The sequence below is a fragment of the Carassius carassius genome, chromosome 2, assembly GCF_963082965.1.
Source record: "Carassius carassius chromosome 2, fCarCar2.1, whole genome shotgun sequence".
Lineage (NCBI taxonomy): Eukaryota > Metazoa > Chordata > Actinopteri > Cypriniformes > Cyprinidae > Carassius > Carassius carassius.
Window position 1 is genome coordinate 6,016,550 of NC_081756.1, and position 26,095 is coordinate 6,042,644.

The following is a 26,095-nucleotide window of genomic DNA, read 5'->3' on the forward strand; positions in this document are numbered from 1 at the left end:
TTCCGGCCATGACCCTTACGCACAGAGATTGTTCCAGATTCTCTGAATCTTTGGATGATATTATGCACTGTAGATGATGATAACTTCAAACTCTTTGCAAGTTTTCTCTGAGAAACTCCTTTCTGATATTGCTCCACTATTTTTCGCCGCAGCATTGGAGACACTGTCACTCTGAGAGGCTCTTTTAAACCCAATCATGTTCCCAATTGACCTAATAAGTTGCAAATTGGTCCTCCAGCTGTTTCTTGTACATTTAACTTTTCCACCCTCTTATTGCTACCTGTCCCAACATTTTTGGAATGTGTAGCTCTTATGAAATCCAAAATGAGCCAACATTTGACATGGCATTTCAAAATGTCTCACTTTCAACATTTTATATGTTATCTTCTATATTCTATTATGAATAAAATATACGTTTATGAGATTACTAAATTATTCCATTCCTTTTTTTACTCACAATTTGTATAGTGTCCCAACTTTTTTGGAATCGGGTTTGTATAATATTAATACTTATAATGCAATATAAATAATATAAAACTTTTTTTTTAATAATAATAATACAAATCAATCAAAAACAAACAAACAGATATGTCCCTATATCAACCTCCTCTCTCTCCCTCTCTCTCTCTTTCTCTCTCTCTCTCTATATCTCTCTCTCTCTCTCTCTCTCTCTCTCTCTCTCTCTCAAGGGCTGGTTTTGAGGGCTCGTCTTTCACAAGAGGCGTTGCTCTTCTTCTGTAGCGCTCCTCTGCGAGCAAAACAGAAATTTCCGCTTCCTGCAACGGTAAACAAGTAGCGCAACTTAAGAGTTTGACGGTGAACTGCGGGTGCGACTGTCGCGATCAGCAGAACCGAGCCTCAGTCTCGTGGACGGATGATTGTGCTGCAGTAGAGGATCGGTGCTCCGACAAACCGTTTTATTCGGTTTTTCTTCATTGTTTCCAAACATAAGGTTCCTCCAGTATGTCGGATCGGGGAGGGCTCCCGAAGACTGGAGGCGTACCGTCTCCGCAGCCCTCCAAACCGGTGGCGATCACCTCCAATCGGCCGGTGCACATGAACCTGTACGCCACCTGGGAAGTGGACCGGTCGTCCCCGAGCTGCGTGCCGAGGTAAGGCGCCTGTCCGCCGGGGAGGGAAGCAGCGGTGCACCGCCGAATAATTCTCGATGTTTCCTTGACATTTATACACATAAAGGACAATGCATTGACTGAACAAGATAGTGGATACAGCTAGATGTAATTAAATAATAACATTATCCTTGACACATTTCGCCACGATATGTGTCGCGGTTTGCAGCGAAGGCGAAATGAAGAATGATCGGTGGTTGAATCTGAACGCGACAGTGCGGTAAAAGACAACCAGAACAACTTATGCTTAACAAAGAGAGCAGGAGGTGAACTGTTCAGACATGTAGGGCTTCGTGTATTATATTCCAGTCTGTCAATGGTCTGGGACATGTGTCTGGAATGCTGTTACGTGAACTGTAGAGTTGCATGCTTTGTGTTGCAACCTGCTGTAATGGTCTAATGGATATTTAACATTACCGATATTGCTTTTTTAATGACCTGTGTTAATATATATCATTATTATTATTATTAGCAGTAGTAGTAATAACAATAATTTCTAAAGAAAATTATTGTTGTTGTTATTATTATCAGCACTATTATTTTCCCCGATATTATGCTCTTATCGGTATTCCCAATATTGACGAACTAAGAACCAATTTTTCCCCTTAATGGGTAATAATCATGGTTAATCTTATTCGTGCATTCTATTTAATCTCGTGAATTTTCTAAAATAAATGTTTGGAATGCTGAAATACTGGTTTGGTATGTTAGGGTTTCATGCTTATTCTAAGTTGGGAATGGTTTGGAATTGCTTTGGGATGCAGGCCGATGCATTAACTGTAGAGCTTCATGTTTGTATTCTCATCTGCTGTTCTGGAAAACATTGGTGTATATTAAAATATGGCGTATCCCGATTATTCTATACATTGGAGTATACTGATATTGTAATTTATGACATGTAGTTTTGCAGAAATTATTATTACTTCTACAAGTAGTATTATTACCCACATATCATCAGTAGACCTGATATTGACAAAACCAAGAACGGATATTGATTGATGTAGCCTAAATATCAGGAAAAATATCTCTGCCCATTTAGTAAATTTAATCCTAGTTTATCTTATTCATGCATTACATTCCATGTTAGGAATAGTCAGAAATATTTGTAATGCTAGATTGTTGGGAATATATTGGTGTAATAATAATATATCCTAGAAATGCTGGTTTAGCACTTGTAACAATCAATGCAATGTATTCTATATAGGGATTGGTATGGAATTGGGTGATTGTGGAGTTTGATGTGTTGTATTCCAACTTGACATTCTGGAATATATTTGAGTAAAGGATAGCGATTGATTGATATTATCATGACCCATACTGATACATGTATTTATTTATCATGTTTTATTGTATTATTAGTGTTATTGTTATTACTACTCCCAAAATTATGCCATGTATTGGTAGACCCAATGTTAGACAACTGAGAACCAGCATTGTTGGGATTGTTGAGAGTAAATAGTTGGATTGCTGAATTGTTTGGAATATATTGGCATAATAGATCCTAATATGCATAGGGATTCATATGTTGTATTACTGAGAACAGTCTTGTATATATTGGCTTGGGATGCTGCATGGTAACTGAAGAGCTTCATGCTTTGCATTCCAACCTGGTGGTCTGGAATATGTTGCAGTCGTGTGGTAGTTCTAGATGTGCCGGTTTAGAATGTGTGGAGATTCATGCATTCTGTTCTAAATTGGAAACAGTATGGAATTGGTTTGGGATGCTGCCATGGTAACTAGCGTTTCAGGCTTTGTATTCCAGCCTGGCACCAGCGTTGCATTACCCTGCATTTGTGATCAGGTGAAGATTCACGGGTCAGTGTTCAAAACAATCATTCCTCTTGGAAGCCAGTACTCCCTGCTGCCTGTTGTTTTCGCCTGGAGTTACATTTACATTTATGCATTTAGCAGACGCTTTTATCCAAATTGAGTTACAGTGCATTCAGGCTATACATTATTTTTATCAGTATGCGTGTTCCCTGGGAATTGAACCCACAACCCTTTGCACTGCTAAATGTTCTACCACTGAGACACAGGAACACAGTTAATATCGGCTACGGGTTCAGACATCACAGACACGTGAAATGGCTGTCCATTGAAGCTAATTGGCTTATTTGTATTAAATATGTATTGATGGAGCAATTGGGATAGATCTGGGTTGCACAGCATGTGGTTGTGTTTTGCATGGCATCACACTGCTGGTATTGAAAGGAAACTCTAAAAATAAACCAAAATATCGATCGGCTTGTTGATGTTTCGCGTTTGGCCAGAGCTGATGGCTGTATTCAAAATGTAATACATTAGGGAAAGAGCATAGCGCTCTCCTTACCTCTACTATCATCTTGCTCGGGACTGCTATTAAATATTAATGTGATCTTGTATTATGTTTAAATCAGGTGGACAATAGCCCTGTAACTCACCCCGGATACTTAATTAGAGCTAAAGATGGCACAGTGGGCGGCAAAGGGCACCCATGTGGCGCGTGTCTGATTTCTGACCGTGTTGTGGGTTTGTGAGTGTGTAAATGTGTGCATCTCAGTGGAAAGAGGGAACAACAGGCAGTAGGAATGAGAGTTGATTAACGTTGATTAAGCATTAACAGCTCAGTTACACACCCCCATTCAAATTGGACGTAATGAAACTAAATGACTAAGATTTCAATGAATAAATCAACAATCGCTCTGGGCTAAAAGCATCATAAACCTAAGTAGATCATGACAAACATTGACACCAGCGGTCTGCAAATGCTGTTCTGACTGATTTAGTCATTAGACAGATTCAGCTCAGTAATCCATGAGATTAAAGTCCTGATTACACCAAAAATGAAAACTACAACTATAAACTTGCTAATTGTACTAATTCTATGAGAATGGGAATGCCAACAATTCTATGAGAATGGGAATGCCAACAATTCTATGAGAATGGGAATGCCAACAATTCTATGAGAATGGGAATGCCAACGATTGGTTTAGAACCACATGCTGGTAAGTAAATGATGGCAATTTTCTTTTTGGGGTGCACGATCCCTTTAAGAACACTTCTCCATTCACAGCCCTGTGAGTGACTGTAGCATGTGTGCCATCATTAGTATCTGCGTGTCGACGTCTTTGTTGTCGCAGGTCTGTCATCTGTCTGATATTTGTTAAGATAAAATCCCTCCTTGCAAATCCCCCTCAGCGTCTTTTGGCAGCTGAATCATTGATCAGTGCCAAAATCCAGCAGGAAAGCAGACTGACACCTCATTCAACACGAACAACAACACGCTGCAGTCGGCCTCAGTATGCCACACTTCTGCTGCACACTTCCCAATGAAACCTTTAATAATGGGATGTGAGCTAGCAGTTCAGGAGCTTGGTTTTTGAAGATCACGTCGATTAACCACAAAACATTGACGTCATCGATACCTAAAATTTGCATCTTGTTGACACATGCGTTTCTGGATTCTGGACAGGAACGTGGACATTGCATGTGTTTGTATTTATAAATGCATACTAAATATACACCGTATACATGCATATATTGTGTAAATGAAAAGTTTTATTTTGGATTATTCGCGATTAATCGTTTGACAGGACTAAACTTTAGATAATCATCATCTTTTTTTGGAGTGAGCTGTTCTTTTAATTCTGAATCATTTGCATTAGTTTGAGGCTGTGGCATGTGTTCAGTATTACAGATGCCGTTTGTTTCCTGTTCATCTGTTTCCCTCTGCAGTCTGAGGGCTGACGATGTCACATCCTTTTGTTTGCGCTGCCACTGATTCCTAGAGTCACGCTCTGTTCACAGGATGTGATTACTGAGGACAGAAAGACAGCGAACGGAGAGACGAGGATGGTGTGGAGAGGCTGAAGATGTGAATTAGGGAGCGAGGGAGTGTGGGGGGGGATGATAGGTTGAGGGTGGAAAGGTAATTGCTTCTGCCGCAAGATTCTGAGAGAGAGAAACAGAAGTGTGTGGCAGGCCGGCACTCGAAAAACCATCCAGTCTGAGATCAGTCTACAAACTAGATACTACGGCTGAATTCAGCACCAGAGAAGATTGTGGTTTCAAGTCTTAATGAAGTAACTTCGTTTCTTTCCATGGAACAATTTATCTGTGCAAATGATCCCAAACTACTTTTATTCTTTACTCCAGACTGATATTGATGCCCACTTCTCTGTCATGATCTGCTGGATTCTCTAACGATAAACTTAGGCCTCACTTACATTTTTATTGTTGTTGTTGCCATTTAGACTAAAACATTATTAAAAGACTTTTAATACAAGGATTAAATTTTTTATTTATTTATTATTTTGCTTTTAATCATGCCCTACAACATCCCATAATTATTTTAGTATTATTTATATACTTTAGTATTTATAATATTAATTTATTTTGTATTATTTTGAAGATTTAATTTTTATATTCTCAATTTTAGTAATTTTATGTAATGTTTTGAATTAGTGTTTTTATTATTGTTATTTCTATTTAGCTTTCATTTATTTTTATTTGAGTTCTTCAGATAAAACACATTTTATTTCTGTTAGTTTCCTCTGTTATTTCTGTTTTCTTTTTTGTTCCACGTTTTTTGAAAGTTTTTCAGTGATATTTGTAATTATATACAGTGATATTTGTAATTGATATTTGATATTTATAATTATACCCCACTCCCATATTCTTAGATTTCAGTTTCAAATTTTTCTAAAAAAAATTTTTAATTTGAATCATCAAAAAGCATGTCTAATAAATTTAATTAATCAAACTTTTAACAGTTTAATAATTTTTAAATGTCAATAAATTAAAATATAACAATTCCTTTACAACCGAACATTGCATATATATATATATATATATATATAATATAAGAATCATAATATTTCTGTCATCAATTCAAGTTCAAACTAAACTTTTATTGCATTGGGTTGTATTTAATGTTGTTGTAATGCATTATTTATTTTTTTAATTTTTTTCACATGCAATTCAATGCATTTTATCTAAGAATGGTTTCACACTGAAATATGTTCAACACCTGAGCTGCAAAACTACTGATGTGCCAGATTCCCAGAGTTTATTATGGAGGCTTAACGCTGGCTTTACTGCGTCGCTCACTTTCTGTATGTGTGTGTTTCTGCATTCGCTTGTGATGATGATAACAAAAGTTGCATGCATTTTCTGCAATCTCCAAGAACATCTAGTGTTGAAAATGAAACTGGTTGCTGTACTGAATCACCAGCAGCATGATGAGGCTCTGATGTGATTCCGGCGATTGTTCAGTGTGTTTCTGTAATGAATCACACACATGCTGGTGTGATATCAGGCCGGAGACACACTGACCCACTAACACCGCTCCAGCACATGACTGATGATATTACACACTCATTCTCTCTGGATCAAATGCTTCTGATTTCTAAAATGTTTCAAACTGTGCTCTATACAGTAAGTCTGGTCTAGCAGACTTGTGCAGGTTTGTTCATCAATCTGAGCACATCCTGGAAAATCTAAAGATTGTCTAAAAGGACTTTGTTGGAATTAGAATTATAACCAGAATCATCAGTCATTATATATATATATATATATCAAAAATACAGAAAAAACAGTAATATTGTGAAATATTATTACAACTTAAAATAATAGTTTTCTATTTGAATATACTTTAAAAAAATAATTTATTCCTGTGATGCAAAGCTGAATTTTCAGCATCATTCCTCCAGCCTTCAGTGTCACATGTAACATCAGTCTATCACATGATCATTTAGAAATCATTTTAATATTCTGATGTATTATGAGTGTTGGAAACAGTTCTGCTGTCTAATATATTTGATGAATAAAAGGTTAAAAAGAACTGCATTTATTCAAAATAAAAAGAAAAATTCTAATAATATATTTTCTTTACTATCACTTTTTATCAATTTAACACATCCTCGCTGAATAAAAGTATTGATTTTATAAAAAAAAAGAAAGAAAAAAAAATACTGACCCCAAATTACTGACCAGTTGTGTAAATTATTATTACAAAATATTTATATTTTAAAAACATAGCTTCTTTTTTTTTTATTTTTTTTTTTTACTTTTTATTCATCAAAGTATCCTAAAAAAGTATCACATGTTCTGAAAAAATATTAATCAGCAGAAGTTTCCAACTTTGATAATGAATCATCATATTAGAATGATTTCTAAAGGATCATGTGATAATGATCCTAAAAATTCAGCTTTGCATCACAGAAATAAATGATAATTTAAAGTATAATAAATTTAAAAACAATTATTTTAAATTGTAATAATATATCACAATATTAAATTTTATTTCTGTATCTTTGATCAAATAAATGCAGGCTTGATGAGCAGAAGAAACTTCTTTCAAAAACATTAAAAATAGTAATGTTTCCAAACTTTTGGTCTGTACTGTATATATATATATATATATATATATATATTATAGTATTTATTGATATTTTGGGTTAGCATTTATTTTTTTATTTTCATTTGAATTTTATTTATGTGCTTTTTTATTTTCATTTTAAATCAAACTTATCTCATTTAAGTTAGTTGCAAAGGCAACACCTTTAAATATTTATCCATTTTATTTTATGTATGAAAAGGTTTTAAATAGTTTTAGTTATCGATAACAAAACTGGATCTAAAATATCTTTACAAATATTTTCAAACGATATATTTATTTTATAAGATAATCTTCATAATTATCTTTTTAATATTAAAACAAGCAAATGAATCTCATTCCATACAAACAAATAATTTTTTTCTTTCAAAAGATTTCTATTTTCAATAAGAAAATAAGGTTTGGTAGTACATGATCTTGACTAATAATAATAATAAATATTATATTAGAATTTTCCAAATTCTCATTAATGTGTTAAACTCATATTCCCATCTAAACAGTACATCTATTTTTAAATAATAAACAAATTAAATTTAAATTCCAAACAAACAAAAGAATTGATGTATTTGGTACATTGTCAAAAGTTAGTGAAAAATAATTTGCATTACAAATAAGCAAAACAATATTTGTCATGATAATCATTTAGGAATTTTCCAAATTCCCATTACAGTAATGTGCGAGAATCTCATTTCGGTCTAGACAATAGATATTATTTAATACTAAAACAAACAAATAAAACTGGACAATGGACAAATAATAATTCTTACTGCATTTCCTGACATCCAGTTCTCTCTGGAATCAGTGAGTCACAGGAAACGGCTTGAGATTATGACATCATCCTTTTATGATGTGCATCTTTATGATGATGTCATCACTCAGATCACCTGACAGTGATGTCATCTCTCAGATTAGAACACGGCAGAATATCAAAGTCATATGATTGTGTGTGTGTGTGTGTGTGTGTCTGTTTTAGTCTAGTCTTTGTGTGAAGCTGTGATTTTTTTTTTTTTTTTTTTTTTTCTTAATTTTTTTATTAGTTTTAGTCACGTTCATACTCTTTTTAGTCTAGTCAAGTTTCAGTCAACTAAAAGTCTGAGCATTTTAGTCTTATTTAAGATAGAATTATCCATAAATATTCTCATCTAATCTTAGTCGACGGAAACTGATGGCATTAAAATTGTACTTTACTCTCTTTTTAGTAATGCAACCCATTTAACCCAGTCAATATAGTACAAGTACCTAGTAGTATAGACGAAACCAAAATGTGAACAGCTCTGTGTGCATGTGAGTGTGTGCGTGTGCAGGGCTGGACTGGGACAAAAAATCGGCCCGTGCATTTTTGCCCAGACCGGCCCACTATATGATCATAAACACCACCCATCTTTGCATGCCCTTAATTATATGCATACCAACTCCTATTCATTAAAACCACTAATGCCATGTAATGAGTGAGTATAGGAACTTGTGAGAGTTAACAGATGAAATAAGTCAAAATTTGATATATATTAATACAGTTGAACTATACTCCACTGCGGTGAATCCTAAAACAAGCTATAAGCGGCTCTGGCATAGCAATACCAGTGTTTCTTACAGGATTTTTGTTAAAACTATGGTGGTGTGTCCTCGGTCCTTCTAGGGGGGTTCGGGGGCATGCCGCCCCGTGAGAAAATTTTGTGCATTTTAATGTTAAATTCATTAATCTGGTGCACTTTGAGAGTTCAAAATTAAAAGCTCCAACCCATATTCAGTGTGCAAATTAAACAAAGAAATATTCAAACCTCTTTTAGTTACAGTGTCTATTTACATTACACCTATACATAATAATAGTTATAATATTAATCCAATGACAGTAATAGCCATATTTTGTAAAACAAATGCACAAAAAGATAAAGGAAACTTTCTTAATTAGTTGTAATAATTTCTATTTCTTGAAAGAGAAAAGCACATGATCTTTTATTTTGACGCAAACTGCATCAAGCTTTTATTTTGGCGGAAAACACGGTTTACAAACGCCTCTTATTAAATTTCTAGTGAATTGCGGTAATCGTCAACTATGCAGATGTGGAAATAATCTACACTCATGACATGGCCTAAGTGTTTTGAAAGCAGTTATGCTTAGCCTACCGCAGGCTCTACACTTTCTCATCTCTCTCCTGATCTTCCGTCCTCACTATCATCATCTGCCACAGGAGCTGATGAAGGTCAGAAAACATATATTTTGACACAGTTTACAGTGTCTGCTTTAAGAGCCTGGTTCTATTTTTTCACGCTATTTATCTGCACATTCCTTGCGTTTCTTCTCCATCTTTTTTTACAGATACACACTGACACTGCTGCCGCTCGCTCACTCGTTTAAAGTTGTGATTGGGCCAGCCCAGTGTCAATCAAGAAAAGAGCCAATGGGCCACTGATCTACGTGTTTCATGGGCCGGTCTGTCAGAAAAAAAAACTAACACTGACTTTGACCAATGCATTACACCGGCACAAACCCAGCGCCGCCAATTAAGCAAAACAAAACAAAACAAAACGAATGGGCTGCCGATGCAGGGGCGTAGTTTATGGGGGGGATGGGGGGGAGGTAACCCCCCCAATATTCAAATCCATCAGTTACAACCCCCCCAATATTTCAACATGAAAATCACAGTAGATCAAATGAAAAATATAATATGAAAAAATAGAATTCATTTATTTTGTAAAAATAATTTTGTTCCTAATCAAATATGAGTATGTCATAATAAATCAGACAAAAAATACTCCCCCTCCATTGAACCGATTGGTAACGCCCAACCAATGAGTCGCACTTTCACCAAAACAAGCGAGTGGTGTTTGAATGGGAGAGCACACGGTTAATGTTAACGCCAAAAATGAAGAGAAGCGCTGCACAGCGGACTATATTTAACTGCTGGTCAGAGAGGGATGCAAAATAAATAAATAAATAAAGCATGTACTGAGAATGAGGTATGAGAATATTGTGTAATAGTTAGTACACACCACATATATTTTAGCTAGCAAATCCATTGATATGTATTTAGCTATAACTATCAGTGTAACAAGTTACCAAAGCAGCTGCCTGTTTTGCTAGTATATTTTTCAATAGTGTCTATAATTATCAACGACAAAAGTATTCACATCGGTGTTTTTTTTCTTACTAAATTAATCTGACTTTTGAACGAATTGGATGAATGAACGATAGAAGTCGTGGCCTAATGGTTAGAGAGTCGGACTCCCAATCGAAAGGTTGTGAGTTCGAGTCCCGGGCCGGCAGGAATTGTGGGTGGGGGGAGTGAATGTACAGTTCTCTCTCCACCTTCAATACCACGACTTAGGTGCCCTTGAGCAAGGCATCGAACCCCCAACTGCTCCCCGGGCGCCGCAGTATAAATGGCTGCCCACTGCTCCGGGTGTGTGCTCACAGTGTGTGTGTGTGTGTTCACTGCTCTGTGTGTGTGCATTTCGGATGGGTTAAATGCAGAGCACAAATTCTGAGTATGGGTCACCATACTTGGCTGAATGTCACTTCACTTTCACTTTCACTTTCAGAAGTGGCTAACTCATTAAAACAGTGAAACACTGCAGCCTACAAGCGGTTTCAATACCTAATTTCTTTCTTTTGATAATCTCTACTATGTTAGAATTTTATGAATGATGATTATACACAAATTTCATAACGTTATGAAGTTTATAATCTCTTAACATGTTTTTATAACAGATTCGATGTAAATATAGCTGCAGGGTAGAAAAGTCAGCAGAGGGAGAGGAGGAGCAGGTGATCAGGTAAAGAAGATGCCATTGATTAATCAATAAAATAAAATAGGAAACAGTATAGAAAAACAGCAGCTTTGTAAAATTAGGCTATACATTAATGCCTTTAATGTTTTAAAGATGTGTTTCCCTTTAGAAAAAAAAATAAAAGGCATTAAGGTGAAATGTAAAAATCTTAAAATAAATGTCTAAATGTTGTCTCTTTCATATTTGTACATGTTGAATTTGTAATCAGTTAAAGCATGTTGCCAGATAGATAGATAGATAGATAGATAGATAGATAGATAGATAGATAGATAGATAGATAGATAGGAAGAAATAAATTATCCAATAACAATACACATAAAAAAAATTTTTTTGAAAAAAAAAAAACGGGCAGCATACAACGTTCAACCCCCCCAATGTTCAAACCAAATCTACGCCCTTGTGCCGATGTACAGATTTTATGGGCTGTTTAAGAAAAAAAAAAAAAAAAAAGTATGAGTATGAGATATCGGCCCAAAAAGCACGTCGGCACGGTATGCCCAATGGCCAGTCCAGCCATGTGCGTGCGTGCGTGTGTGCGTGTGTGCGTGTGTGTGTGTGTGTGTGAGAGTCGGTCACATTCACATTTTTTTTCTCTCAGGTGTCTCTGCTGCTGCAGTCGAGCAGCTCTGTGTGTGTGTGTGTGTGTGTGTGTGTGATTGTTTCTGCAGAGCCACATTCATCACTGCAGGGTCTCTCTCTCTCACTCTGTGTGTGCTCTACTGGCCTGACAAAGACTTGTGTGTTTATATCACCAAAGCTTTTGCAGTTCAACACCACACCAAGACTTTGTGCACATAGATTAAAGAACTGTCACATATTAAATATAATATGGAAGATCAGCAGTAGTAATGCACATTCCCTCTCTACACGTTCCTCACTGCTCCTCCATCTCATCTCTAAACGAGATTAACCGTCTTTACATCATTAGCAGCTAATCGCTTTAATGTGAGGCCAGTGTGTGTGTGTGTGTGTCAGCTGGTGTCAGTTTATCCCTTTAAAGTGATCATTGTTTAACTTGTTGCGTAACAGATGGATAAAATGATGGCTGCATCTGAATTCACATAACTCTGGTCTGTTATACACTCGCTGATGATTTTAACCTCACGCACCATACACAAATTATGAAATATGCCTAGTCATGTCCAAGAAGTGTAAAAAAAAAGATTAAGTTTCATTTTATTTTAGTGAACATATTTTAAATTAATTAAAGGTCCCATTTTTCTTCCTTTTTGAAGCTTTGATTGTGTGTAAAGTGTGCAATATAAAGTGTTCATGTTTCGCGCGAAAAAAAAACACAGTATTTTTCACACAGTTCACGTATCTGTATACCGCTGTTTTCACGGTCATAAAAACGGCCTGATGACTTCCTTGTTCTATGAAGTCCCTCCTTCAGAAATACATAACGAGTTGTGATTGTGCAAGCGCTTCCTGTGTTGTGATTCGACAGCAGCTGAGCGCACGCTGCCCTCCTGGAAACGCGATTGGGCTAGTTTTGAGAAGCAAGGAGCATGTGCTGGAGATGTACTTATAATCACAGGAGCGTTTTTACTGACGAGATGTGCATGAAAATCGCATTCGTTTTTTTGCACAGCCCTAACATCTAGTTAACAAAGCTAAACAGCGTTGCCCTTTGTGTAATATGTTACAGAAACTGTTAAACGCACCAACTTAAATAATAAAATACACTTACCAGCTGTGGTCAATAAACAACGCCTTCTCCAGACAAAGAGGGAACTGCTCCATCTTTCAGGAATAATCTTTGTGTGAATCCGGCATTAAACTGATTGAGATTGAGTAAGCTGTCCTCAGCAAAATGTGCTGCACATAGTTTTACATGTGGATTATAATTTTCGGGAACCGAGTTAAACATAAATTGTAACCATTAATCTCCAAGTGTCCCTGGGAAGCCCAAACAAAGATGACTGGATGAAAATAACAGCGTTTCGACGACATGGCGACAAACACAAACGCAGCTCTTCCTCTTCTCCGTGGTAGCACAACAAGACCACGCCCCCTTTTTGTGTATTCCTGTGGGCGGAGCTTAGTCAAAAAACTGTTTTAGTGACGTCATTACTGCAGGAAGTAGAGGGATGTAGTCCAAACGGGTCGTTCGATGTAGGCGACTTCTGTTAAATAAAATATCTCGCTTGGCATTGAACTTTGAGCTTTAGAATTTTACAGATATTATTTATACTCTAACAACAACATTACACACTAACTAAAGTTTAAAACATGGGATCACGAAGAAGGGGACCTTTAAAAGGTAGATTTATTTGCCATTTAAGTGGAAAAAAGTTTTTACAACCCTGTTATTTTAGTATGATTACAAATATATATATATATATTTTATATATACTTTTTTGCCTGCCATTTCTATATATTTCAGCTTTATTTCAGTATTTCATAATAGTTTTGGTTATCAATAGCAGCACTGTTTTACTGACTCTTTCTGATCGAACCCTGTGTGTGTGTTTGAGTCAGTGTTAATGTGAGCGCTGAGCGAGTCTTTGATGGATATCACAGCTTGTTTTGAGTGTGTGGGACGTCCCGCTGTGTGTGGGAGCTCCATGACGTACGTTTGGTCTCTTATCTGTCCTGCACACACCCCTCAGAAGCGCTCGGGAGATTACCACTGTTCAGGGCTCATAGCACGAGCAAACGACGGTTTACAATCAGACGCCAAGCCTACACACATCAAATGATTAATAATAGTAAAGGGTGAAACAAACAATGGAACCATCTTCAATTAAATATTTCCCATTTTTAATATTTTTATATTGGATTATTGTTTTTTATGTGTAATTTATGTGTTTATATATATATTGTCTTATTTGATAGAAATATCTGGACAATCAAGCTCTTTTACCCGTTACTGTAATTTGTTAAACAATAGGTTTGTTTTTACTGAAACTAATTAAATTAATAGCAAAAATGCCATTCATTTCGGTCTAAGTATGGATTTGTGAAGTGTTTGATGTCTGTATGCTTTAATTGCTTCTCATTTTCTCAGACATTAACCTTGCCAAATGTATTTTTTATAGACATTTTATATTTATTATATTTCAGTATTGCCATTCAGCTTTTATTTATTTTTATTTCAGTTTTATTTTTAGTAGTTTTGATACTTAAACTTCTTTTTTAGCTATTTGCCAAGGCAACATTTCCCATTTTAATTTTATATGTAATCATTTATATGCAATTATTTTTAATAATATTCTAGCCTTGGTCAAATGTAACAGAGAGAACCATTTGAATAAAAATAATTCAACTTTAACCTTAGCACATTTATTATTATTTCTAAATATTTATATTTGCTTGTATTTATTTTATTTCAGTTTTAGCTGCTTTATTAAGTTAGTTACAAATTTCTGTTCATGTTGTTCTGTTCAAGTTTATGTTGTTATATTATTTAATGTTCTAGCCGTGGTCTAAACCACCAAACAGAAGGACCTGGATAAAACTAAGCAAACTTTAACTTTAGTGCATCAGGCAAAGACACGACTAACCCCATTCGAAGAGAGTGTGTGTGTGTGTGTGTGTGTGTGTGATCTGAGCATTGCCCAGGGGTTGTGAGCCTCTCTGGCCAGATGAGTTGGACTTGTGAGCGGATCACGGTTGAGGATGTGAAGGAACAGACTCGTCCTGGCCGCGAGCGATGCTGAAGACGGGACGAGGCGCAGAGCTTTGCTGCTCTATTGTACCGTGTCCATTAGGAACCCAGCGAGCCGAATGTCAGCTGTGCTCGTGTGTGTTTGTGTTTGATCACCTACTTTCCTCTTCCATTTTAGTCTGTTATATCTTGTGTGTGTGTGTGTGTGTGTGTATACAGTGTCCCCATTCCTCCGGCTCTTTACGTTGATTTGTTTATGCACGTATGACTGCAGATTTTGTTCGTGTCACTGAACAAACTGCATTTATCACATTCAGTTTCAGCATATTAAATATGAGTACATGCTTTTATTTTGTATTTTAATTGAAGTTTTAGTCATTATTTGTGCTTTGTACTTTGGTTTTCTATATTTCAGTATAATTTGTTTAATAACAAAATTATGCAGTTACTATTTATATTTCTGTATAGCTTTTACCAGTTTATTTCAATTTCAGAATACTGTTGTTGCTTTTATTTTATAAAAAAATTCAGTTTAATTTTAGTTAAAGTTTTAGCAATTTTATGATTTTTTTAATTTTATTTTAAAAATATTTTTATACAGCTTTATTTTTTATTTTAGTTTTAGTAATTTTATTATTATTTCAGTTTTAAATTCCCAAGTTTTTTAAGTTTAGGGTTTTCCTTTAATATAAATTTTTTTTACTTTATTTCAGATTTATTTTCAGTTTATTTTCAGATTTTTTTTATTTTTTTGTACTTCACTGAACAAACCATGTTTATTAATAATAATAATAATAATAATAATAATAATAATACTAATGTGTCATATAAATTAAATGGGTTTAAATAAAAGTATAAAATACTATTTAAAAAAAGTACTGTTAATTGGCATATTTTCCTGTGATTGCATCAGTGTAGGTGTGTGTGTGTTTGTGTTTGTGTGTGTATGTGTAGAGGTGTGTGTGTGTGTGTGGATCATCTTGGCATCTGCACATGATTTGGCTAAAACAGGAGCAGGTGTGATCATGGAGACGGCCTGGGACCGCTGATCTTCTGTCAACCTGTTCACATTTCGTGAGTGTGTCTCTGTATAAACCTCACTCCTGGAGCGGGCGATCAGTGCAGCTTGTGTGTTTCTCAGTAAGAGCTTGTGCTGGTGTGTGTATGTTGTTCTGAAATGTGTCAGAAGAATGCACTGCAATGAGGGCTACTATATGCCACAGTCAGTTATATTAGTATTATCTATATTTTTGCAATTTCAGTTTTTATTTGAAAATAATTTAGTTTAGTTTTTTTATTTTAAATGAAGCAAGTGGAGCAAAAGTAAAATATAATAGTGAATAATATCTCCTAAGTTTGGGGTCGGTAAGGTTTTTATTTTATTTTTGAAAGAACTCCTTAAAGGAACACTCCACCGTTTTTTGAAATAGGGCTTATTCACATTATTTCCTACATTTAGATAGGTGGGCAAATGCATTTTTCTGTCAGTGCATGTATTGTTTTAGTTTGACTGGGTCGGCGTTAGCTTAGCTAAGCACAATTAATGGAATCCTTTGTTGCCAGCTAGCAAGGCCTGAGTAAAAGTGATCAAAAAAAAAAAAAACCACCTAATTACTTCTTCTGGCCTGCGTATTCACAACGAGTACAAATAGCGATCCAGATTAACACTAGGCGATTTCCTAGGCAGATATTGACTTGGGACTATATTATGGGGAAGCACAGGTGAAGCACTGCTGCTTAGGCGAAGCACTGCTACTTCGGCGCAGAGATATCACGCAACACATGAAATCCCACGACTTCCGTCAACATACCGGCGTGAATAGTAGCTGCCTGGCTATTTTCCTTACAGTACACGAATGGCGATGAACATGGCTGATTTTGAGAGAGACGAAGAGGGTGACTTCTCAGACAGTCAAGAACCAGAACCATACCTATTTGAAACAGAGTTTACAGAAGACGAGCTGCGTGCTTTGGAAATAGAATGACAGGAGGAGGAGGTTGCGATCGCTCGTGATGAGAGCAAACATGAACTGGTGGTGTGAATGTGGGGGAATATGCCAATCTATGCCGACGGAAATAGAGTGTCTGTGCTGTAGAGAGTGGGACATGTTTTTGCCATTGATGACCAGGCTCAACACGTCAGATCAAGATGAGCGTGCCCGAAGTTGTGTCACATCTACAGAGGATTTCACGGCGCTGATCCATTCTGCAGTACTCGATTTTTTTTCCGGTGTGACAAAGTGAACTGGAAAAAACGCCCCACGCCGAATGGACCAAATGGACAGCTGTCCACAGAGTAAGTGATTATTTTAATCATGACGCATGTATAGATCGACCCATATTATACCTGTATTCACATAGAGTTGATGTTTTCACATGCAATATAGGTTATATAGGAAGAGAAATAAAAGACAACTTACATGTGCACTTTGTTCTTCCTGTGCTTTGAAAATAGATGGGACGGCCGTATCTTTCAGACTTAGTACCGTCTTTCTGGACCCATATTCAATTTTTTCAAAGTAGTCCTCTGGTGCAAAATGTTCTTCGCAAACACGATACTGCTTTATTTTGTTGAGAGGCGTTGAACTACAGATCTCCAGAGCTGCTAGCCATTTATTTCTCAGTTCCACATTAGATGGAATTCTGTGAAACATTACATTCGTGTATGTCCTTTGCTTGTTCTCACAACCTTTTGCTATGCAGGTAATAACCATGTTTGCTGTAACTTCTCAAAATAAATCATCCAAAAGCGAAGACACTCAGTGCAGGTCACGCCGGTATGTTCTTCTTCTTCTGTTTTTTTTTTTACGCGTTGCACGCCGCTATGTTGACGTAATTCGTGGCATTTCATGTGTTGCATGATATCTCTGCGCCGAAGTAGCAGTGCTTCGCCTGTGCTTCCCCATAATATAGTCCCAAGTTAATATCTGCCTAGGAAATCGCCTAGTGTTAATCTGGACCGCTATTTGTACTCGTTGTGAATACGCAGGCCACAAGAAGTAATTAGGTGGGTTTTGAAAAATTTTTTGATCAGGCCATGCTAGCTGGCAACAAAGGATTCCATTCATTGTGCTAAGCTAAGCTAACGCCGCCCCAGTCAAACTAAAACAATGCATGCACTGACACAAAAATGCATTTGCCCACCTATCTAAATGTAGGAAATAATGTGAATAAAGTTTAAAAAATGTAAATCCTTTAAAGCAATATATAATCAATATTTAGATTTCATATTGACTTTTCTATTTTAAAAATGCACAAATTTAAGTTTTGTCATTTCCATGTTCACAGTTCAGAGCTCCAACATCATTTGCCTTCATGTGAGCTCACAAAGACTGCATTTATTTGATCAAAAATGCAGAAAAAAACGGTTAAATTATGAAATATTTTTACAATTCAAAATAACCATTTATAGTGAATATATTAAGAAATGTAATTTATTTCTGTAATGTGCAACTGTATTTTCAGCATCATTACTCCAGTCTTCAGTGTCACATGATCTTCAGAAATCATTCTAATGTACTGATTTGCTGCTCAGGAAATATTTCTGATTATTATCAATGTTGAAAACAGATGATGAAATATCTTCTTTAAAGAATAAACATTTTTAAAAAATTATAACACAAATGCCTTGTCATAACTTAAAAAAACAAAAAATCTTACTGACCCCAAAATTTAAAACGGAAGTGTTGAAGTGATGGTAGAGCAACACTCTTACAAGAGGAGACTATTAGAAACTGAGAGCTGGTGCATGAGTTGTGGTATGTGTTGCATGCGTACCTGTGTGTGTGCACGCTCATGTGCGTGTGTGTGTGTGTGTGCGTGCGTGCTCATGTGCGTGTGTGTGTGCGTGCGTGCTTGTTTTTCTGTGGCTGTGTGAGGTATGTGATTGTGAAACCGTGCGAGCAGAAACACGGGGGAGTTGTTCAGAGCAGAATGTTGTTGCTCAGCTCTCTTCAGTCATGTAGATGAGCATCAGCTTGATCTCAGATGTTTCTTCTGCAGTTTCTTAGAGATAGAAACAAAAATAGACCCAAATCTGTCAGCAACTGGAGCTGTACTGGAGCACCTGAAGCAGCTCAGATGATCTGATGAGAAGTGTTTGAGTTCATATAGAGGTCTTCTGATCGCAGACATTAGTGTTTGAGTAAATACGAGCCCACTTGTGTTTTCTTCTGAAGAGACTTTTGAGATCGCTGCTGTATTTTAACACCAGAGAACAGCAAAACTCTCCATGTGCTAATTATATGTTATATTAAAAAATGAGATTGAAATGATATCTCATTAGTGATTTTCCTTTGCTATGAGCACACACACACACACACACACACACACACACACACACACAAACATGTCAGGATGAAGAGCTGGAGGAGTGTGGTTTGAGCTGCAGTTCTTCAGAGGAGTGTCAGTGTGTGTGTGTGTGTGTGTGTGTGAGAATGTGCAGAATCTGGATTGAGGCCAGTGGTTTTATTGGGTGAGTCAGAGAAAGAGCTTGTGTCTGAAGAACACAACGAGGAGAGACGCAGGACATCAGGAGGATCAGAAATTGAAGCTCTTTGTTTGGCCAGTCTGCTTACTAACCAGGTCTTCAGAGTCCAAAAGGGTCACTGCATGATTAAGCCTATTAAAATAAGTTATGAAAGCAAAAATAAATCTAAGGAAAGAGTGCAATTTTCCCGAATATCAACGTGTGGGCGCGATTGCAAATGTGAGATTAATTTTATACAACAGTTCGACAAATAAGAAGTAAGTGAGTTACATTTTAGACTAAATTTTATTAATATTTTTTCCATTTTGACAATGAAAATAGTTCGAAACAAAGGCGGAGCATAACATTTGTGCGTCTCAGAGCAACACTGCAGTATTTGTTCCTGAATGAATATGTTTTTGAACGAATCATTTGAGTCAGTGATTCAATGATCCGTTCATAGACTGTCACTTGCTTTGATTCTAAACGGATCAGCCGTTTTGACGGAATCGTTTGAGTGAATGATTCACTGAATCACTCATTAACACAGGGACTCGCTGCCACCTACTGGCAGGTTTAATGTCATGTTTATTGATTCATTGACAGGCCTGAAACAGCCAAGGATCAAGCACTAAACACACTCAACTGTAGAGCTGGGTATCGTTCAAAAGTACCTTTACTTCGATACCGGTTCCTGAACGATACTTTTTTTCTGATGCTACTTTTATGAAATCCATTATTAACAAGATTACATTACACATTGCCTCATAACTATTTCTTCAGTTTCAGAGGTTTTTACAGACTCACAAATAACATATTTCTGCAACATTATATGACCAAAACCGTCATTAGATCGCAATCGGAGGTTATTACGAACACTCGATGGTGATACAAAGTGAGTTTTGAGTAAAAGCATATATAAGTATTATAAATGGTGGCATGATGCTACAGTGTGAATGAATAGTCACAAATGTGTTTTCCTCTCCAGAGCCAATCAGTGATTTAGGCTCATAAATGCTTATAGTCTCACTGACTTTGATGAGATTAACCCTTTAGGTATCGAAATCTTGTACCGAACAACAAGACATTTTTCGATACTCTATGGTTTTGAGGCAGTTCGGTCTGTGCCTAAAATGTATCGAGCTCCATACCCAATCCTACTCGGCAGGATATGGTTTCATTATGAATAATGAATCAAAATATCATTTCCTTTGTCAATATGGCACACATCCTCGAGTGTATTGGATGGTTGCATCCGGGCCCCAGTGAAAACAATCCTTCACCTCAAGTCTCTCGATCCGCACCTTTCCTTCAGTCTAAATATGTGGGCTTTGTTTGGAAATCATTATTCCTGTCGGCTTTGAAAAGTAATGACACACCTCAAATGAAGAGAGATTAGTTTCATGCCCAGGTTTGCTCGACTAAACCACTAAACACACACACACAGAAATAAATTAAAGCTCCAAGAAATGATCTGCATCAACAGCGTATTGATTTTCATGCGCAAAGAATGTAAACAAACGGAGTCAATCTCTCTCTCTCTCACACACTGCTCTCCACAGGGGTCGACTGAAGGCCTATTGTCTTCACAGCATGATGACTGAATTGCAGGATAATTTGATTGCTCCCGTGGGGCTCAAACACACACACACACACAGTCTGGCTGTGGCTCTCTGGCTGTCACCTTCACTTGAACCCATCGCAGACACTTCAATCTCAGTCATTTACACGCTAATGAACCGCTGATCTCAGACCTGTCCTGAGCACTAGATGATGATGATGATGATGAAGTCTCATCGTTAACCCATCTGACTCTTTCTTCAGCTCGAGCCGAGAGGAAGAGGAAGTGGCAAAATGAATGACAGATTCATTAGGTGCTTAATCTTCCGTGACATCACATCCTGTTCACTGCCTGAGGAAATCAACTGATGTTGAAATTTAGCTTTTGACACCAATCGATTGTGATATGTGGGTATATATATGTGTGTGTGTGTGTGTGTGTGTGTGTGTGTGTGTGTGTGTATCTCTATCAATCAGTATCAGTGATATCAGTGATTGACAGCAGTTTAACACATCTGTCTCTCTCCGTGTGTGTTCGAGGTTTCAGCTCAAAGCAATAGTTTTGGCTCAGTAACAAAATTAAAACTCAGTAACTTAGTATTGACCCTAAATCAATACCTTTAAAGGGACAGATGAAAAAATGAAAATCCAGTCATCATTTACTTATTTTAATGTCGTTTCTAAACCTATAAGACTTTCTTTTGCGGAGCACAAACGATATTTTGAAGAACGTCGGGCTCCAAACAACTCCACTGACTTCATTATATGAACATAACACACTGCGACATTTGCATAATGTATTCTTTTTTTCATTCCTCAGTAAAAAATAAAGGATATGTAGAAACATTTCCCTGTTTTTGGTGTATGTATGTGAAATGTTATATCATTCATGTAATTTAAGGAGATTTTCTTGCTTGTATCCATTGGTCATCTTCTTCTTCTTGCTCCGATGTTGAAGTCTATGGCAGCCCATTGAACTGCTTGCAGGACTGTGATGTAATTTGGCACACAGGTAGAGGACAGTCTGATCATTAACCACTGCACATCTGGAGTCTCTAACTCACACTCTCTAGCGCCACCAACAGGCCAAAGCTGCACTAAATGCTAAAAGCTTTTGAACAGTGAGGGCTAGAAACAAAACATTTTTCAAAAACATTTCCAGCCATTTGAAAAAAAAAAAAAAACCTTTTTCAAACTTGTCCTAGACAGTTCGCCTGGTTTTCAATAAGATCGGCTCCGATCATCTGCAGACCTCTGTCTGATCTTCAGCGGTTTTCGTCGATCATATGATGAGTTTATAGAATAGCTAGTTCTGACTGGAGTCTGTCATACTCAGTATGCTGTGTATAACCTGAGATGATCTCTGTTACACAATGAGAGATTTTTAGTTGTAATTAGTTTGTTTAATTCTGTATCAATGCATGGAGTATTTATGTTGTCTGTGTGAGGTGCATTGATGCATTTTTGCCTAAACGTTAGCTTTGTTGTGACTCTTTAGGACAGAACAGACACGGTTTGGAGCAGCGGAGTCCAATAGTCTTAGACAACTTCAATGCTGATATGAAGCTATAAAGGATTGTCTGAGTGTTGATGTAGGTTTGGAATTAAAGGAGAGAAACTGTCATTAGCTCAGCATAAAAACACAAGTCAATGGAAAGTCCCTGTGTGTGTGTTTGTGTGTGTGTGTGTGTGTGTGTGTGTGTGTGTGTTTAGCATCAGCGGTGTGTTCTAGTCCTGCAGTTTCTCTGTGTCTGTGTGAGTGTGTGACCTGCATACTAATCACACACTCTCTCTCACACACACTTTCTCGTCTGTAAGGCTGATGAGGATAAAGCTCCTCTCTGCTCAGTCAGTTATGTATTTATATTATATCTGCATGCATATATAACACACAAACTCACACACATAACATTATGGCCAGCTCACACTTGATTGATGGGGCTTCACCTGTAGATCTTTAAAGAGCTCTTCTTGTCAGGAGATGATTTGTGTCTCAGGAAAGCCATGTGATTTGCTGCCATTTGTCCAGAAAGCTCTTAATAGTCCTAAAGCAGATTTATTAAACACATTTTAATGAATAACATGTTTTTCTGTTGTGGTGAGATGTGAATGGGCTGGCGTTGGTTTATCTCAGCAGATGCATGTGAACGTGACGGGTGTCTGAACGTGTGACTGATGGCTAACATGCTGTGTGTGTGTGTGTGTGTGTGTGTGAGGAGAAGAACAGAACAAGAAGTTAAATACTACGAGAAAGAGGATGAAAGAGAAGCGCAGAGGGAGGGAGAATCTCTTCTGCTTTTTGACAGCTCCATTTCCTGTCTCCGGTCATTTCCCAACAACCTCGCACTAATATTTATCTGGCACAACACAATAAAACATTGTACTTATATACTATATATAAAAAAAAAATATTCTCCACCACTACATTAAATAATTATTGTTTTGATTTTGAGTTTGACGCCCTGAGTACCTCAAGTCTCTGGATGTTGTGGGGCTGTCTTGGCTGACACGCCTCTGCAGCATCGCGTGGCAGTAGGGGACGGTGCCTCTGGGATGGCAGACCGGGGTGGTGGTCCCTCTTTTTAAGAAGGGGGACCGGAGGGTGTGTTCCAACTACAGGGGGATCACACTTCTCAGCCTCCCTGGGAAAGTCTATGCCAGGGTACTGGAGAGGAGAATCCGGCCGATAGTAGAATCTCGGATTCAGGAGGAAGAGTGTGGTTTTCGTCCAGGCCGTGGAACACTGGACCAGCTCTATACCCTCTACAGGGTGCTGGAGGGTTCATGGGAGTTTGCCCAACCAGTCCACATGTGCTTTGTGGATTTGGAGAAGGCATTCGACTGTGTCCCTCGCGGCGGCCTGTGGAGGGTGCTCCGGGAGTATGGGGTCCGGGGCCCTTTGCTAAGGGCTATCAGGTCCCTGTACGACCGGAGCAGGAGCTTGGTTCGTATTGCCAGCAGTAAGTCAGACTTGTTCCCGGTGCGTGTTGGACTCCGGCAGGGCTGCCCTTTGTCGTCGGTTCTGTTCATGATTTTTATGGACAGAATTTCTAGGCGCAGCCAGGGGCCGGAGGGGGTCAGGTTTGGTGACAACACGATTTCGTCTCTGCTCTTTGCGGATGATGTTGTCGTGTTGGCTTCATCAAGCCAGGACCTTCAGCATGCACTGACGGTTTGCAGCTGAGTGTGAAGCGGCTGGGATGAGAATCAGCACCTCCAAATCCGAGGCCATGGTCCTCAGTCGGAAAAGGGTGGCTTGCCCACTTCAGGTTGGTGGAGAGTTCCTGCCTCAAGTGGAGGAGTTTAAGTATCTTGGGGTCTTGTTCACGAGTGAGGGAAGGATGGAACGGGAGATTGACAGACGGATCGGTGCAGCTTCTGCAGTAATGCGGTCGATGTACCGGTCTGTCGTGGTGAAGAAAGAGCTGAGCCGCAAGGCGAAGCTCTCGATTTACCAGTCAATCTACGTTCCTACTCTCACCTATGGTCATGAGCTTTGGGTCATGACCGAAAGGACAAGATCCCGGATACAGGCGGCCGAAATGAGCTTTCTCCGCAGGGTGGCTGGGCGATCCCTTAGAGATAGGGTGAGAAGCTCAGTCACCCGGGAGGAGCTCAGAGTAGAGCCGCTGCTCCTCCACATCGAGAGGGGTCAGCTGAGGTGGCTCGGGCATCTGTTCCGGATGCCTCCTGGACGCCTTCCCGGGAAGGTGTTCCGGGCGAGTCCCACTGGGAGGAGACCCCGGGGAAGAACTAGGACACGCTGGAGAGACTATGTCTCCCGGCTGGCCTGGGAACGCCTCGGTGTCCCCCCAGAAGAGCTGGAGAAAGTGTCTAGGGAGAGGGAAGTCTGGGGTTCTCTGCTTAGACTGCTGCCCCCGCGACCCGGCCCCGGATAAGCGGAAGAAGATGGATGTTTTGATTTTATCATAATTATTATTTTATCTTCCACAATAAAATATAATTATTTATATAGTTGAGAATTATGTGGAGCAGCATTTTAACTTATATTTTATATATTTTTTTCTCTTATTATTATTATTATTAGTATTAGTATTATTATTTGTGTTTTAAAATATTATTTATCTGGCTTATAATAAGTCATAATAACGTAATAAAACACTTAAAACATTTTTTAACAATTATGCATAGAAGCATTTAACTAATTATACAATTGTTGTTGTTATTCATTTTCATTATTATTATTGTATATGCATATAAACAGTAAAACTATTTTTATTTACTTAAAAAAGGTGAACAACAGTAAATTATATTATATTAATTATTTAGTTTTTTTGTTGTTGTTTTTTATGTTATTTATCTGTCTCAAACAAATAAAACAATTTAAACAGCTGAAAATTATGCACCTATGCATTTAACAAAACATACAAAAATTATAAAAATAATAAAACATTGTAAAATTATTGCAATATGATAAGCATATTCCTTGCTTATTACATCATTTCTCGGTGCGTATCTGCAGTAAAACAAGACAAAGATGTGCTCAGTGTTTCGTCGCTGCTTCACGGTGGTTTGTGACGGTAAAAGCGCCACTGAAAACAGCTGAAGTTTTAATAGAGTTAGTTAGTTTCTCCCAAACCCTGGCGTTAACACACACACACACACTAATGACTGTGCAGTGTTATTCGTCATTAGTTTGTGCTCGCGAGAGGCTCCCCAGGACCTCGTGGGGATCGGGTGTTTAGTGTTTGTGATGTCTGTCGGGTGTTTCCCGGGGTGCTGCTCCGGTTCAGCCCAGAACATCCTCGCCTCTGAGGAGGCTTGATTTCAGCAGGAAATATTTCAGTAAGCACCACATGGCTCGAGGAAGTGGCAGCCGATGGCAGATATTTCGGCGGGTTCAGGGCGTGAGTGTGAGGCGTAGGGATGGGACGGTATGAAAATTTAATATCACGATTATAGTGACTAAAATTATCACGATTATCAATATTATCACGGTTTTGTTGAAATGAGATGAAAGTGTTCAAAAATAGTTGATGCTCACACTGAAAACATTTCAGCAAGTTTTATATTTAATAATCAACAAACAACTAATAAAACAAGCAACTCTATGCACTTAATTTAAAGAAAGATTAAATTCTGTGGCATTTCCTTCCTTACAATGAAAAGTGTAGAAGCATAGAAAAGCATAGAAAAGCATA

At 37.7% G+C, this 26,095-nt stretch overlaps 1 protein-coding gene across 1 annotated transcript in view; it reads left to right on the forward strand.

The window, feature by feature from the left end:
* Positions 1-698: 698 nt before the first annotated feature.
* The window catches only part of LOC132101129 (phosphofurin acidic cluster sorting protein 1-like), a 43,906-nt gene continuing 18,509 nt past the window's right edge, over positions 699-26,095 (forward strand). Inside the window, exon 1 of the mRNA XM_059505848.1 lies at positions 699-1,112. Coding sequence (XP_059361831.1) covers positions 964-1,112 — 149 coding nt within the window. The 5' untranslated portion in view covers positions 699-963. The remainder of the gene's footprint in view (positions 1,113-26,095) is intronic.